The following is a 17507-nucleotide window of genomic DNA, read 5'->3' on the forward strand; positions in this document are numbered from 1 at the left end:
GTGTGTGTGTGTGTGTGTGTGTGTGTGTGTGTGTGTGTGTGTGTGTGTGTGTGTGTGTGTGTGTGTGTGTGTGTGTGTGTGTGTGTGTGTGTGTGTGTGTGTGTGTGTGTGTGTGTGTGTGTGTGTGTGTGTGTGTGTGTGTGTGTGTGTGTGTGTGTGTGTGTGTGTGTGTGTGTGTGTGTGATGTTATCTCGGGTCTCCCTGCGGTCTGAATGGAGCAGTTACAGTACAATGATCTCAGAGCAACTTGTCTGTACTGAGTCTCAGTCAGTGAGTCAGCCCGCACAGTGCCGGACATCTGAACCGCTTTCAGGTCAGATCACTGGCGGATTATCCATTCATATTTCATAAAGAATACACTCGACGTGTATTTGACCTGCTCGTAGGTAAGTGTTATTATTTTCTTTCTCACTTTTTCTGAATCGAACGAATTCGATACATTCGCGTTAAGATCGCCGAGTTGAGCAGAAAAAGGACAATTAAAATCACAGTTTATTTTTTAATGCACGGTATTTTATGTCATGTCTGCTCAGCCTGAACTATAAGAGTGAAACCTCATAAGGCTTCCTGTAACTATAGCCTATGCCTGGCTGTCAACATGGAGGTTTGTCAGAGTTTTGTCAATATCAGATGCAGATCCCATGAAAATCCTCATAAAAGCATCAAAACTTTTCCTAACAAGCCGTTTGGATTCATTTACCTCACTCGTAAACACAGGTAGAGACTCACATTGTAGACTGAAGCAAACAGGGCTATGAGGGTACACAGTGGTGAAAAGTAACTAAGTACACTCAAATAGACTATAGACTTACATTTGAGGTACTTGTACTCTACCCGAGTATTTTCATTTTTACAACTTTAAAATTCTGCTCAACTGCATTCTATGGAAGCCAATTTTCTAGTTACTCCACTTTATTTACAGATTATTTTTTTTACTTTATACAATTCAGAATTTGACACATAATACTGAGGAAAAACTATAAAAATATGATTACTTTGTAAATATTAAACCAGGCATCCTCAAAGTCCGGACTCCGGTCCGGATCCGGACCGAACGACAACTGTCTCTGGACTCTGAGCGAAATTATACTTTTCATATGTATTATCTGTATTATCTGTGTTATTTTTGAGACAACGCAACGAGTCAAAATTCTCCGCTGTGTACAAACAGCGCTCTATCTGTCTGTCTGTCTGTGTGTGTCTGTGTGTGTCTGTCAACGCATTGGTCCAATCACATTCAGCATCCCGTCAGCGTTTTTTCCCCCCCACCAACACTCTGCGAATCAGAGGCACAGTAGGGCGGGTCTTCGCGGAATGCGGGTGGGAAAAATGTGTGTTTAAAAAAAAAAAAGTCAGAGCGAGAGTTAACAGCTCATCTAGTTGCATCTGTACTGTAGCTAGCAGCCTAGTTTCACCTACCGGGGACCCCGGGGCGGCATGGGGTGGCAACTGCCACCCTAAAAATAGGCCTTGCCACCCAGTTGGCAGCTTTGTTTTGAAAGAAAAGTTGTGGCTCATCGGACATTTATGAGAGAACGTCTCTAATGTCCGAGTGCAAGTGAATGCAGCACAAGACACACGTCTTGTAACGCACGTCAACCCATGGCGCGAGCGTTGAAATATGATTGGCGGCGATTTCATTTGAACGGTACGGCGCAAAACGAGAAGCATTCGGACCATAGACTGATTCGGACCTAAGTACTGAAGGAATGAGGTATTTGCGGTCTACAATGACAGAGAAGAGACTGTCAAGTTTGGCTGTACATTGAATCAATGGCTGTTCATTGAATCAAAACGCACTAAAGCTTTGGATCTTACTAATTTGGTGAGGCGTTTTGCTGAACAAAATGGTAATCGCGGCATTCAGCTGTAATAGACATGATGCTCTGCTCACGGGATGAGCATACAAAACTGTTAAGATGATGACCTTACGAGTTTTTTCTTTGTGGGGGTCTGCCCCCAAAAAACTGTTCTAAGTCCTGAGAAAGTCAAATAAGACGGTGTGTAAAACTACACTGCCCAGCCAAAAAAAAGTAACCACTTTTTTTTAACTAGGCCAGTAGGTAAGGACTTTCCACTGGATAATAACTGAAGTATAAAATAATGCATGACTGAAGTGATGGAGACCATGTTTGAAGGCAAACAAAAAGAGGAAATGACAGGTCAAATAAAGCAAATCCCCCTCTCAGATTCCACAGCAACCAGAAGAACATAAATACTGGCTGGTGATTTGATTAATCAGCTTTGTGATGGAATACAAAATGCACAGTGCATTTCCTTAGCTGTGGATGAGTCCACTGGCACCACTGACAATGCTCAGTTGCTGGTGTTTGTGAGTTTTTATGATGAGGCAAAGGGGGAGTTTGTTGAAGATGAGTTGGGCCTGACGAACCTCAGTGGACACACAAGGGGGCAAGACACTTATAAAGCAATGATGGGAATGCTGAATGAAAGAGGGTGCGGCTGCCTTTATTCATAACTGTGCAGCTCTGCGACTCTGAGGGATCAAGCACAGACGCAATAACAATGAAAACTGCTGCACACAGATTATTTTTGTTTTTGCAACCTCGTGTTAAGAATCTTGTTGCAATTGTTTAAAATGTTGAATGACCGTAATCATCGGACCTTTGTCTTATTAAAAACATTTTTTTGGACCTTTAACATTTGTATTTGAGTACCCCTGTATTAAACCATCCAAAATTTTATTTATGTAACTTAAATCACGAGTGGGTTAACAGAAAATATATTGGCAGCAGTTATGCTAAGTCAACACACCCGATGAAAATAACAATTTTACCTCTATAGACTATTTATGATAGCTTAAAGTCTTTTTTTGTTCGTTTTTAAAGACGATTTGTTTGTTTGTTTAGAGGCAAAACAATTGTTATGGCTGTACTTTGATTCGTAGCCTAATTTCCTTTAAAAGCTCCTTTACTGCAGACGTTATGTTTTACCACATCCAGTATCTCCTTACAGCTATCCCTTGTCTAATTGTTTTGCACATTACAACCATTGACTAGTTGTTTTGTGGCAAATATATAGTGCATAATCTTGACTGTTTAACAGTATAGACTTTTAGACTCATTCATCACTTTCCTTTGTAGTATTTAATGTAGGTAACCTTTTAGTTTAAACACATGTTTTCTCTGGGCCGCAAAATGTCTTTGTCTTTATAAAACTGAAGTTAAATCAGGACACGTTGACAGAAGAACATGGCTGGACACTGGCCTGTCACCGCTGTTGTTTCTGTATTTTCCCAACAGGCAGCCTGCTGTGTGCAGTTCCCCAGGCTCTTTGCTGCAGTTGTGTGTATGGAGAGGCAGGCGGTGCAGCGGGCCAGGGAGGCCTTCCTGAGCGGGAGGGCCCGAGCCGTGGAGTTCAGACTGCAGCAGCTCCACGGCGTGAAGAGGATGATCACTGAGAACGAGACGGAGATCTCCACCGCCCTCAAACAGGACATCAACAGGGTGAGTGGAGACACAACACACTCCTACATGTAGCATGTTACAATGTTAATGTGTGTGTTGGGTTTTCTACAGAGCCAGTATGACACACCACTCTTGGAGCTGATTGGCATTGAGACTGAGATCAAGCTGGCTATAGGGAAGCTGGCAGAGTGGGCGGCTCCTCGGTCGGTGGAGAGGAACCTCCTCACCATATCAGATGAGGTTTACGTGCAGCCGGAGCCTCTGGGGGTGGTGCTCATCATCGGGGCCTGGAACTACCCCTGGGCCCTCACCCTCCTGCCCCTGGTGGGGGCCATCGCTGCTGGTAGGGAACCTTTTTGCCCCTGTACCTCTAAATACTATTCTATACTATACTATATTCTTAAGCTTACCAATATTTGAAAGTAACTTAATACATTTACTCAAGTACTACACTTAAAGAGGTCCTAGCTTGTTTGGTTTTCCTTTCCTGTAGTGTGTTGTTATATAGGTTTTATGCATTTAAATGGTCTGCAAAGGCTAAAATCCCAAAGTTTCCAAGCTCTACCACAGTATGAGACAAATAAAGAGCTGTTTGAACATTAAAGCATGGAAACATGTCACAGTAGAGGCACAAAATACAAATATGAACCTGTAAATTAGCATAACAGGGCACTTAAAAGTAAATGCACAGCACTGATTTTGAAGGCCGTGCACATCCATCACTTTGTCGATCTTTGCTGTTTAGTTCTCTGCTCAAGTTGAAGTGGGGCCATTGAGTTTTATGAGGCCACCAAAGTCCATGCGCTGATCAAAATAATAAAGGTGTAATCGCTGCTTGCTTAGCCGTAACCAAATTATTAGGGGGGGTTGTGAATTGCTTCCTTTTTGCTGTGGGAAGGTATTCTGACTTTGAGTCACAGCACAGAAAAGTATTTTTATTTTTCAAGACATAACATTTATCAACATTCCCTTGCAAGAACAATGTAGATCAGTAAAAACGGAATCAAATGAACTGCCTCACCACTTTCTTTCGTATTACAACATCAGATAATAAAAGTTTAGATGTGTCATATCAATTTGCCCTTTATCGCAATTCAAGAAGTCAAGTTCAGCCTCATGTGATCCTCATGTTTTCCATTGATGGAATGATAAATGCATTTCGATAGTGAAAATAATATACTTGTTTAGCATTATATTGAGGAATTTACGCAATTTCTAAATATATAATCAGATATTATAAGAGGAAATAATATACCTGAATTAAGCATTATCAGAATCCGAATCAGAAAACCTTATTAAAAAAAACTTAATTTTTCTGTATATTTATTCCAGTGGAGATTGGGTTTTGTGACAGATATATTTATTTATATAACAATAGGAAGTTAAATGTGCGATAAAATATTTTTTGCAATTGTATTATTAAATCATTTAATACATATACCCCACTTAAAGGATGATTATTAAATATTGAGTTAACATAAAACAAAAAATGTAAAAAAACACAATACTGATAATGACTTGCAATATGCATGTCTGATAATCTTGCATTGTGCGTCAGAGAGAGTGAGGGTGTTTTGAGCTGCAGGTTGTCAGCATTCTCAGCCTCCTACTCTCCGCTCTGCGTCACTCAGTGATCTCATTCCATTCACAGAAACTCGTGCTCTCTCTCTGCAGGAAATGCAGCTGTGGTGAAGCCGTCCGAGCTCAGCGAGTGCTCGTCCCTCCTCCTCCGGGCTCTGCTGCCGCGCTATCTGGACAAGGTCTGAACACCCACTGCTATTGTTGCTGGAATAATGTTCAGGGCTGCTGTAACGTCAAAGCCGTGCACCAACACAGGACAGTGCATCACAGATATGTTGGACTCCCTCCATCCATTATCTTGAATGTGACAGCATTTTGCTAATCACATTCATGCTTTTATACAGTGTTTTCATTAGTTACCGCATGTAGTAGACATAGTTATACATGAAATAGTAAATATATTGCATTTATATAGCACTTTTCCAGTCTTCGCAACCTCTCAAAGTGCTTTGAGTCAGCATTCATTGAGCAACATTGATACAGTACAGGCTGTCATACAGGTGCCATCTGCTTAGGGAAACTAACATTCAGACACATTTCAAACACCACTAGTCCCTTTGAGAGCAATTTGGGGTCAATAATCTTGTAGGGGCTAGGGATCGAACCACCGACCTGCCAATTGGTGGACTTCCATCTACCTCCTGAGCCAAGGCCACCCCACAAACTAGGAGAGGACCCAGATTGCGCAGACCCCCGCCAAGGCCAACCGGTCGCAATGTTGATGGTTATACTGTATTCAAGACATTAGGAGCATTGATATAGCAGCCAGAAACAACATGCTAGGTAAACATAGATAAGGCTATGTTTACCTAAGCAAAGAAAAAAAGGTTAATCCTTAAAAAATGCTCATCCTCTCAAGCTATTCTGTCGTTTGTCTTGGTAGCTGGGCCGGCTGTTTTTACATATTGGTCCATGTAAGTCTTCAGTATAAAGAGTAATGGATAGAGTGGATGAAAGTTTCTCAGTGGCGCATGAGGACAAAAATGGCCTGACTGTAGATACCAAAAGTCCCCAGATTATCATCATTATAATGATTTATCTAAAAAGAAGTACACACTGATTTAGAGAAGTCTCTTTCCCAATGTGGGTAAATGGATACAAGTCGTTTGGGCCCACATGACGGTACAGACTTACACAGACGTTGTCGTGAAGTAGCTACCCCCGTTTGACCACTACAGCATTTGAAGTGAAATGCCCACCAACTGGTTGCCCCGCGGGTCAACTTTGTTAGCTCTGTTAGCACTGACGCTGTTTTAAGCATTGTTAGACTGCTAGCTTTCTCCATTATAGTTAAACCACCTCCATGTTTGCTTGTGAAAACCCTGTGTGCTATTTCTGGCCAAACTGGTTGTAACTAGCACCCATTTTTGCAATAATTACACCAATCACAAAAAATCAGGCTTGTGGTTCTCCTCTCTGCTTACAGGGAGACAAAACAAATACAAAAATATAGATTTCTTTCTGTTAACAGTTTGCTGTTTATTTCCAGGATCTGTACCCGGTTATAACGGGTGGAGTGTCAGAGACTCAGGAGCTGCTGAGGCTCAGGTTTGACCACGTCTTCTTCACAGGCAGCGGCAGCGTGGGTAAAATAGTGATGGAGGCCGCGGCTCGCCACCTCACCCCTGTGACCCTGGAGCTGGGGGGGAAGAGCCCCTGCTACATCGACAAGAACTGTGACATCAGAGTCGCCTGCCGGTAACAAAGCACTAACACCAGTGGGCATACACAGAGCTGGGTGACAAGTCACTTACATTTAATGACACCAACCCTAACCGATTTGCAAAAAACAGACCCCAATTAAATAAAATCATATCAAATATTATGTCTTTAAATATTCTGAATTGCCACTGCAATGTTCTGTTATCTTCTTTGACAGTCGTATCACGTGGGGAAAGTTTGTGAACTGCGGTCAGACGTGCATCGCTCCAGACTTCATTCTGTGTGAACCGTGCATTCAGGGCCGAGTGGTGGAGTGCCTCCGACTAACTCTCCTGGTACATTTCAACCCGTCCGACCTAACACCTCAATCATACTGCATAGTCTGGACTTTTTATCAATATTTTGATTTATCTCAGGAATTTTACGGAGCTGATCCCAAATGCTCGCCGGACTATGGCCGAATCATCAACACGCATCATTTCAACAGAGTCATGGGTCTGATGGAGGGCTACACCCCTGTGATAGGAGGACAGAGTGATGCCTCACAGCGCTACATTGGTAGGTAGATACAGCAAGGTAGTACATGTTAATGTTGAAAGTACTCAGGTCCTGTTATTATTTAAAAGTAGAACTACCAAAGCGTAGAAATACTCTGCTACAAGTACTGCATTCAAAATGTTACTTAAAGAGGCCCTATTCATCTTTTGGGGGGTTTTCCTTTTCACGTATGTTACAAAGGTTTGTGTGCATGTAAATGGTCTGCAAATGCTAAATCCCTGTGTTCCCTCCAGAGAGAGTGGAAAGAGGGAAAAAGAAGTATGAGAAAAATAAAGAGCTTTTTGAACATTAAAGCATGTAAACATGTCACAGTAGAGGCACAAAATACAAATATGAACCTGAAAATGTGCATAATATGTCCTGTTAAAGTAAAAGAACAAACGTATTAGGATCAATATATACTTAAAAGTAAAATCCTTTTGCAGGAGGATTAATTTCAAAATAAAGGTTGAGACAATCTAATTTCTATATAAAAGTAACTAAAGCTCTCCGATAAATGTAGTGGAGTAAAATATTGAACTTTGAATTGTATTGTAGTATAAATTAGCAGGCAATGTAAAGGACTTCAAAATTGTACTTATTAGTACTGTACATATGTATGTAGTTACTGTCCACCACAATTAAAAACTAGTTCTGTTTACTTAACATTGACTTGTAAATGCAGCCCCTACAGTGCTGAAGGACGTGCCCCCCCACTCCCGGCTAATGCAGGAGGAGATTTTCGGCCCCTTGCTGCCCATAGTGGCCGTGAGTGACATGGAAGATGCCATCCGCTTCATCAACGAGAGAGAGAAACCTCTGGCGCTCTACATCTTCTGCTCTGATAAGAAAGTGAGAGGAGACAGCAGAGGCGAGGAGATTTAAAACATGTTTCAATGTTTAATGTTCCTAATGTGTATTCTCCTTCTGTCTGTTGAAGGCAGCGAAAAAGATGATTGAGGAGACCTCAAGTGGAGGAGTGGTGGTCAATGACGTCATGATGCACTACACGCTCAGCTCGCTCCCATTTGGTGGTGTTGGTAAGTCTGATTCAAAGTGCTTTATATATGTATTTTTTCTCAGGTGTATTTTTTCATGGGGGCAGTGCAGGGCCGTATTAACCTGTGAGGGGTGCCTCAGGGCTAACATTTTATTGGGCACCTATTCCCCCTCTAGTGTGTTGTTGCACTCCAGTTCAGAACAAGGTGATATTTAAGGAAAGATTTTTTTATTTAAACAGTTTGAGTTTATGAGATAACGTTTTAAAGGTCCCCTATTATACTGTTTTACATCAATATATTATAGGTCTCAGATATATAAAAACATGTCTCTGAAGTGTTTGGCTCGAAATACCTAACAGATAACCCATTGTAGCATCCCATAATCCCCTCTGTTTCAGCCCTGTTTCAAAAGTGCTGATTCTGTGTCTGTTACTTTAGATGAAAATAAGGAGCCACTCCCCACGCCCCTCTGAGAGATATTTGGTTAGAAAGAGCACAATGGTGCTCTATTCCAGGGGTCTGCATGCGGCTCTTTAAGCCCTCTGCTCTGGCTCCCTTGAGCTTAAATAAGAATACAAATATTTGTAGGATTATTTAAATGTCGTTGCACGGTTTAAAATGTTTCGTCTTGTATTCTGAGGTGATACTGTGACACAAAAATAAAAACATAATGGTTTTAATTGGTCAACTAAAATATCCGTCATACCCTGCTACGATCCCGCGCTAGCGCCTTTTCTTGCAGGCGAATAACCTGACCCCCGGCTCGATGAGCAAACTATGGATAAATCAAAGAAAATAAAAGTATCGGAGGAACACAGGATTTAATTCTGCGTGGACAGAGTTATCTGCTTTCACAGCAAACGATGCTGGCTTACCGGTATGTTTGATATGTAGAGAGGAGTTGTCAAAGGTGCTGCAGCCTTTACGTATCGAGGAAAAACACGGAGGAGGAAGACAGCTGACGATCTTCAGTCATAGTTCAATCAGTTAACTCTTTTTAGGGTGCAGCTATATGTTTGATTTATTTCAAAGTGGGCCCATTTTAATTTAATTTATTTTTCTTCAAATGTGCAGAGGACTCCCAAGTGCTGTGTTGATTTATTTTAAAGTAGGCCTGTGTATTTCTTTTTAATTCTCCTTATAAGAATTATTTGTTTATTATTAGAGGTAAACAGTTTTCTATAATGTAATAAATAATAAATGCAAAAAAACTCTAGCTTTTGTCTATGATGTAACAATATATACAACTTTATAAGCTATCAAGCTATCAAGTATGTTTTGCAGGTCCAGATAAAAAGAATTGGTGGAACAGGAGGCAAAATGGCTCTTTTGGTCAAAAAGGTTGCAGACCCCTGCTCTAGGAGGAGATTCGGGTGATAAGGTGGGGGGGGTGTTACCTTGGTTGGTGATTGGCTAATGGCTACAAAAGCCAAAACATCGTTATGACATCATAAAGTGGCCAAAATCTGATCAGCTCATTTTCTGACAGGTTTTTATATAAATGGATCAGGACAAAAAGAGAGAGAATCTTTTTTCCTGAAACTTTCAGAATCTCTTTACACAGAGGAGGGGACACATGTTGATGTAGAAGAGACATGGCTTTTGCATAATAGGTGACCTTTAAGAAATTAAACAACAGCCTTTATAATTGTTGCCTCACCAATTCAATCCTTTTCAAAGCACTAATACTAACATTCTACACTGGTTTTATATTATAATCTTTGTAGTTTTTTAATCTTATTCGATCATGCCACGCCTGCTAAAGAGTTTGTTACATTTTTAACTCTTTATTTAAGTAAATAAATGACACATTTGTGGTATCTTTTGGACCGAGGAAACGTATGCATTTTTTAAAGTAAATGGCTTTTGGAAGGCAACAACACTTGATGATGATGCACCAGAGTAATACATTCACATAACAGAAGTAGATGGAAAGACGTTTGAAGTAATCAAAATGAGCTTTTCTCTTTAGACTGCTAATGCTTAGAAACACTGGGGCGCAGCAAAAACGTCAAACTATTTTACCAGCGTATACAATTCATATTGCAATTAGTAAGACAAAAGTCTTATTTTTATCATAAAGCCGACACGTAGTAACATTTTCATTCACATCCTTCATTAAATCGAATATTCACTTTTCTTTTATCTCATGTTTTGGTCTCAACCAACTCCTGAGAGATTCAAATACATACATACATTATGTCTTTAACTTTGTCCGTCTGAAATTTGATGATTAGAAGTAGTTAGTTTTTCCGGTAAACAGCTGCCTGAAAACACGGATGAGATCAGTGAGGCTGAAGAAAAACAGTGAAACCAAAACAACAAGATAAAGAACACAATGAAGCTCTGTAGAGCTGATTGGAACTGCAGCGTTGGTGATAACTACCTGTCAGTCACCTGATCCATGTCCTTGCTATCAGTGTCGCATAAATTATACATTTATACAATGGAAATATTGATATCAGGTTAATGATACACTGTCATAATATTGTGTAAATAAAGCAGTGCCTCTTCAATCATTTCAATTCCCACTTTATTTTCCTTTCCTACAGCCATTCTCTATAGTTATGATTTCAGACTCTCTGCAGTTCATTTGCCAAAGAAAAGTAATTTTGGTAACCTCTGGAAGCACCATGTGTTTATAAAGAAAAACCCATTTAGCATTGATGAAGGTTAGGGAACTGGGGCTGCTAGATTCTAAATACAACTCAACTTGGGTCACAAATGGTCACTTTAAAGAAAGACATGTGACTTTAGGATCTTTATCCATTCTTTCCCAAATTATAATGGAGTTTCTCAATTGAAAAGAGATGACTGCAGACTTGTTTGTCACCCCTCCAGGTCAGAGTGGTATGGGCCGTTACCATGGTAAACACACCTTTGACCAGCTGAGCCACCAGAGGGGGTGTCTCATCCGCTCTCTGGGCATGGAGAACGTCAACCTGTCCCGGTACCCTCCCCAGGACCGCCGGCGGGCTCGCAGGGTGCGGATGGCCCTCAGGGCCCCTCTGATCGACATGTCCAAGAGGACCTTCATCTGGGCCGTCACCGCCACCGTCATCGGCTTTGGCCTGTTCGTCGCCCTGATGGTCATCCTTCTCATCGCCGCAGGCCTCAACTGCACATGCTGGTACTGGAGAGGCTTTTACAACTACTGGTGACTGTGTCCCCGAGGAGAAGGGGTTTTAACCAATCAGATGGTCAGTTGTTCAATACCCACCTCCTGCAGTCAACAGGTCCATGTGTCCTTTGGCATGGTACTTAACCCCAAATGTCTCCCACATTATGTCTACGGTTTTGAACTGTATAAATCACTTTGGATAAAAGCGTCAGCTAAATGACACGTAATGTTCAAAAAGTGAAACAACACGTGTCCTGCTCTGCATTCTTTATTATCAGAGGTTAACATTCACTTTTTCATGAAAAATGTTTTTTGCTTGTTGTTTCAGAATAAAATATTTCTTTATTGTCCTCTTCCATTTTATTTAGCACCATTTATAATTCTATACATCTTTTTTCAGGCAATACTTAGCATTCGCTAATAAACCATTTTTAATATATATTTATATCCCACTCAAATACCGAAACATGAGGATGAGTTAAATGTCGTCTCTTTCACCCTGCAACAGGCAGCAGCTCCAATTGAGGCCAGTGCTTGGGCTGCAGAGGGGAACGAGTCTGAATTGCAGGGGTAGAAGAAGAGTTTAGAGAGAGAGAGAGAGAGAGAGAGAGAGAGAGAGTTTAGAGAGAGAGAATTTAGAGAGAGAGAGAGAGAGACAGAAAGAGAGAGAGACAGAGAGAGAGAGAGTTTAGAGAGAGACAGAGAGAGAGAGAGTTTATCATTCATTCATTTAAAGTCAAACCTCTAACACCTCTATCTGATCACAGCCAAATTACTGTGTTCATGAAAAGAACGGAAACTAACAGTCCACAATCTGAACCCAATAATCTGTTCAACATTAAAAGAAAATACAACTGGGCTCCACACAGTGCACAAGAGTTCCAGAAAGCAATTGGAAACTAACACATTCAAAGACTCTTAGACAACTCTCTGGACACCACATATGACCACAATAAAGAAGGCATAAACCTGGCAGTTAGATCAATTAACCAAATCTTCATGAGATCAGCTCATGCATCCCAACTGAAGAAATGCAGCAATAAGCCCCCAAAACAAAAAGAAATCAACTGGTTTGATAAAGAATGCCAACAAAAAAGGAAAGAACTTAGGAAAATATCGAAACAAAAACATAGAGATCCTAGCAACGCAGAAGTATGCCTCCTTTACTGCGACATGCTCAAACAATACAAATGTACAATCAAAATCAAGAAGGCTCAGTACACACAAAAACAACTAACTAACAATAATTGAGGATTCTTTAAACACAAACAGATTCTGGGAAAATTGGAAAAATCTAAATAAAAGTAAACACGATGACCCAGTTATACAGAATGGAGACATCTGGACCGATCACTTCAAACATCTGTATGGTAACATTCCTATAAATTCTGACTCAGAACAAACACAAATAGCTGAAAAGCTCAACAAAGTAGAATTGGTCATCAAGGACTCCCAGAACCCTTTGGACTTTTTAATTACTGAACAGGGACTGGACCAAAAGTTGATTAACCTAAAACCAAAAAAAGCAAGTGGGCTTGACGGCATATTGAACGAGATGCTAAAACACTCAAGTAAAAAGATCAGATTGGCTATACTCAAACTATTCAATTTGATCCTGATTGTAGGTTACTTTCCTGACAGCTGGAATCGTGGTCTCATAACACCCATTTTTAAAAACGGCGATAAATCTGACCCTAATAACTACAGAGGCATTTGTGTGAACAGTAACCTGGGGAAGGTCTTCTGTAGTATTATAAATTCCCGGTTTATAGACTTCCTTACGAAACACAATGTCCTGAGCAAAAGTCAAATTGCATTCTTGCAAAATCTCCGCACATCAGACCACATTTACACCCTACACACCCTAATTGACAAATATTTTAATCAAAATAAAAGCAACATATTTGACTGTTTCATTGATTTCCAAAAAGCATTTGACTCGATTTGGCACGTTGGTCTATTCAACAAACTAATTCAAAGCGGTATAGGGGGAAAAACATTTGACCTAATCAAATCTATGTACACAAACAACATGTGCAGCATCAAGATCAGACACAAGAGAACAGCCTTCATTTCTCAAGAACGGGGAGTAAGACAAGGATGCTGTTTATCACCGGCCCTGTTCAACATCTACATTAACGAACTGGCCACCATCTTAGAACAGTCCACAGCACCTGGGCTCACACTTCACAAAACAGAGATCAAATTCCTACTGTATGCAGATGATTTAATCCTGTTAAGCCCGACAAAAGAAGGACTTCAACAGAGTTTAAATATACTCGAAGGTTACTGTCAGACCTGGGCCATGGCAATTAACATAACAAAGACAAAAATAATGATATTTAAAAAAAGATCCAGATGTCAGGCAAACAACACTGACTTTACAATCAGTGGCGTTTTCTCCTGGAGGCCAAGGGAAGCCAGGCTTCCCCTGTTTTTTCGGATTTTTATAATTTTAATAAATAAATAAAAACACTTCGTTTAGTTTCGGAAATTCTTTGTTGTGTGTTGCTGCCGGCCCGTCTCTCCCCCATTCTCATTGAGTATTTTACAAAGAGTGAAACAGCGCGCCTCTAGATGTTATGGTGAAACAGTAGATTGCACTCTCTGTTGCGATAGGAGGCCAGCCGAAATTTGCTTCCCTTGGTGAAAAAAAATGGAGGGATTGACCAATCAGATGAGGCTCACGTCATGCCCCTGCCAACCTTTGATTGGTCAGGGCCATGCCAAGGGGAGCAAGAGGCGGCTGGCTTCCCTTGCCTCACAATCCAATCAAATCGCATCAATTTAGTGGTGCAGTGACGCGTCCCAAAAAGCGGAAGTAAGCTGCGCTCGGTTTCCCTCGACAAAATAGCAATGGGATTTCTCCATAGGATTTTGGAAAATAGCTCGAAAAAATGCACGTTTTCTTCAGTCGGATAATATCCACATGTCTACCCTACTTTTATCATTTTCGAATCATAAATCTAATCGATAGAAGATAGATAGCGTCACTGCACCACTCTCACCGCCGTTAGAAAGTAGCAAGCAACGGAAGCAAGTGCAATTATGGAGGGTGGAGCTTTGGAGTATTTCATAAAAAAAATAATTGTACTAAACTTCCGCTGCAGCAGCAACAACAAATACAATCTGATGACAGGCCAATGCCCAAACTGGAGCTGTGTACAGCGAGGAACAAAGGGAAGCGAACCGGACGTAAAAAGTTAAAGGTCTCCTGATTTAGTTTGTGAATGAATGCTTATTAGAGTTTCGGCTGGAGAGTGCGTGCGGACCTGTCGGTCAGATAACAGGCGTTTGTAAGTCCTGCATCTGTATGATACAAATGTGTGTAAAATGATACCGGGCGCTGTAATCACTCATCTGGTTACTTTATTACATTGACCACCACACCCCCACCCCAAAAGAAAGGACGTATTATTGGCTTCCCCTAATTTTTTCCCCACGCCACGCTACTGTTTACAATTGGGACACAGACAATAGAAAATTGTTCTGAATATAATTATTTAGGCCTGAAAATAAGTTCCACTGGAAGCTTTAATCAAGCTGTGAAGGAAATGAGAGAGAAAGCACGCAGGGCGTTTTATGCAATAAAAAGACAAATCCACATTCAAATTCCAATTTGAATTTGGCTTAAATTACTTCAATCAGTAATACAACCCATCCTACTCTATGGAAGCGAAGTGTGGGGCCCACAAACAAACCAAACATTTGACAAATGGGAAAATCATCCAATAGAAAATGCTCATAATGAGTTTTGCAAACGCATCCTCCAGGTTCACAGGAGAACAACTAACAACGCCTGCAGAGCGGAATTAGGCACATTTTCATTATTAATACAAATCCAGAAACGATCAATTAAATTATGGCTACATCTAAAAGAAAGTGACCCCCACTCCTACCACCACAAAGCCCTGCAGCATCAAGAGGTGAACAAGAGTCCCCTCTCTCAGCTGGTCCTTACACTCTGTTCACAAACCGGTTCAAACTGTGATCAGGGCCAGGCTGAGCCCACATCTACTTATTGGAACACTAAATCCCAAACACAAAGTAAAATGCAATGCTATCTGGCCCTAAAGAGACAGTACACTGTGGCAGCCTACCTGACCACAGTGACTGATGTTAAACGCAGGAAGTTGTTGACAAAGTACAGACTGAGTGCTCACAGCCTAGAGAGAGAGAGAGAGAGAGAGAGAGAGAGAGAGAGAGAGAGAGAGAGAGAGAGAGCAAACAAACAATTAATTAGTTAATGAGGGTGTGTCAGCTGGAGGCCTGAGAGAATTTGAGCAGGTTTGGTTTTATTTACTGCATTGCTGATGTTCCTTGAGAAGCTACCACCAAACTCACCAACAAGCAGGGAGGAGATTGGAGCTGCTCTTTCATGAGATCAAATATAAAGGGAGAGTTTTGAGGTCCACTTCAGAGGAAGAGGTGAGGAGGTCTATTTCTGCAGAGGACTACCTCACCATTCATTCCTCTCAAATATCAGATAAGCTTATCAAGCCAACACAGAAAATACACTACCCGGGGAGATGAACATTGATTTGCTTATTTTTTTTCTTTATTGTTTTGTTGGTCTTTTTGGTTTATTCCTCTTCAACTGGAGTCAGTTGAATGAGTGGAAGGACATTGGGTCTCACTGGGGTAATGGGGTCAAAAGAGATGAATTGTTGTCTGTTTGTTTAATAAATGCAGGCTGTATGTTAAACTGAGCAATTGTTCATCTAGATTGATTCTCTACTCTATTGATTCATATCATGGTCTAACGTGTTGCATATTAATGTGACATATTCTTTATTTAAAAGGATCAACACTAACGATCTTAAGTAACCTTTGAGACATTTTGTTTTGTGTTTTACCCACAGTATGACAGAAAGAAAGATGGAGAGTTAATGTGGGAGTTTGTGTTGCTGAGGGTTTCGGTCAGATTTAAACATATGATAAATATTAGTCATCTGCTTCTGATATGATGCTTTGGATCAAATTTAGAAAAACATTCTTTCTTCAAAGGCTGCCTGCCTTAAAAAGCAGACTGGCGTACAGCTAGAGTAAATGAAAGGGAGAAATGGATAATAAACTTGGCCAAGATATTACAACAACAACAACAACAACAACAACAACAACAACAACAACAACAACAACAACAACCACAACAACAACAACAGGAGCATCCAAGTAGTAAGAGTGTGAGATTGCTATCTCAAACTGACATTACAAGTGTATCAAAAACCCAACTTAATCCATCCTAGAAGCACTGTTCTTCCTTTTACAGTCGTTCCCACGGTGAACACAAGGGGTCACTCACTACCTGTACCTAGTTTACCTCAGAGAAGGACAACAGAGAAAATAAAGACTAGATCAAGCTTGAGATTTTTGTTTTGTTGTGTGAACAAACCTAAACTGTAACTTGGATAATAATGAGTGAGTAAACGGATCTTTTGAAATATTTCTGCTGTTGTTAAATGCCGCCTCATTCACTCATTTGTAAATGTTCAGATATGAGGGGAATTTATGATACACAAACAACATATTTTGTAGGGTGAAATATGTGATTTGGTCCAAACAGTTGGTTCTATACTGTTTCAGTATATAAAAAAAAGGCATACTGTGTAGTTACTCTGTGTGGCTGCTAGAGAGCAGCAGAGAGCTAAATAAGAGGAATGTCATATCTTAATGTACCACCACAAAACAAGAGAAATGCAAATGTATCCTGATACAAATTGTAACTGTAAATTTAAAAAAGTTTAAAGTGTACGTCTTTTTCGTGTAAAACATATGCATTGGTGATATATGACAGTTATAACTTATCAATATAAAGTGCTAGTCCCGTCGTTATTCGGCCAAAGTGCATTCAAGGCCTTTGAAGTCATTAAAGCTAGCGGTCGTTAGCATCACGCTCTCCCTGATCCTTAGATGCTCTGCTGAGCTCTACCCTGACAGATTTATCACTTAATAGGTCCGGGGATATCCAGGCATTCAGCCTGTGGTCCAGCGAAAGGAAGCATCTGCCTTCTCAGCAGCCTGCTTCAGCCTAACAGGCTCACTGCAGTCGTACTGAGTTCCCGGAGGCCTAAATAACTGTTACATAACTGCAGAAGAGCTTCATTGTTGACTGGGCCTGCACAATAAATCTGTTGGAGCCACCAGTCCATTACTTCCATATGAAAACAATGCACCACT

General features: G+C 40.7%; 1 protein-coding gene across 1 annotated transcript; it reads left to right on the forward strand.

The window, feature by feature from the left end:
- The first annotated feature begins 200 nt into the window (after window positions 1-200).
- On the forward strand, window positions 201-11680 carry LOC307035981 (aldehyde dehydrogenase, dimeric NADP-preferring-like). Its single transcript, XM_079675889.1, has 10 exons — window positions 201-386; window positions 3264-3467; window positions 3540-3771; window positions 5103-5188; window positions 6499-6707; window positions 6889-7006; window positions 7088-7229; window positions 7894-8060; window positions 8149-8248; window positions 11051-11680. The coding sequence occupies exons 2-10, from the start codon at window positions 3312-3314 to the stop codon at window positions 11368-11370; spliced, it is 1530 nt and encodes a 509-aa protein (XP_079532015.1). The 5' UTR covers window positions 201-386; window positions 3264-3311; the 3' UTR covers window positions 11371-11680.
- Window positions 11681-17507: the final 5827 nt, after the last annotated feature.

This window comes from Notothenia rossii (genome assembly GCF_949606895.1).
Source record: "Notothenia rossii genome assembly, chromosome: 4".
In the NCBI taxonomy this organism is placed as follows: domain Eukaryota; kingdom Metazoa; phylum Chordata; class Actinopteri; order Perciformes; family Nototheniidae; genus Notothenia; species Notothenia rossii.

What these genes read in the sequence shown, in the direction of transcription:
- LOC307035981 (XM_079675889.1), top strand. Translation starts at nt 3,312, where the DNA reads ATGGAGAGGCAGGCGGTGCAGCGGGCCAGGGAGGCCTTCCTGAGCGGG. An exon ending in TGCCGCGCTATCTGGACAAG is followed by an intron (nt 5,189 to 6,498) that starts GTCTGAACACCC and finishes GTTTATTTCCAG; the next exon opens with GATCTGTACCCGGTTATAAC. An exon ending in TCTTCTGCTCTGATAAGAAA is followed by an intron (nt 8,061 to 8,148) that starts GTGAGAGGAGAC and finishes TGTCTGTTGAAG; the next exon opens with GCAGCGAAAAAGATGATTGA.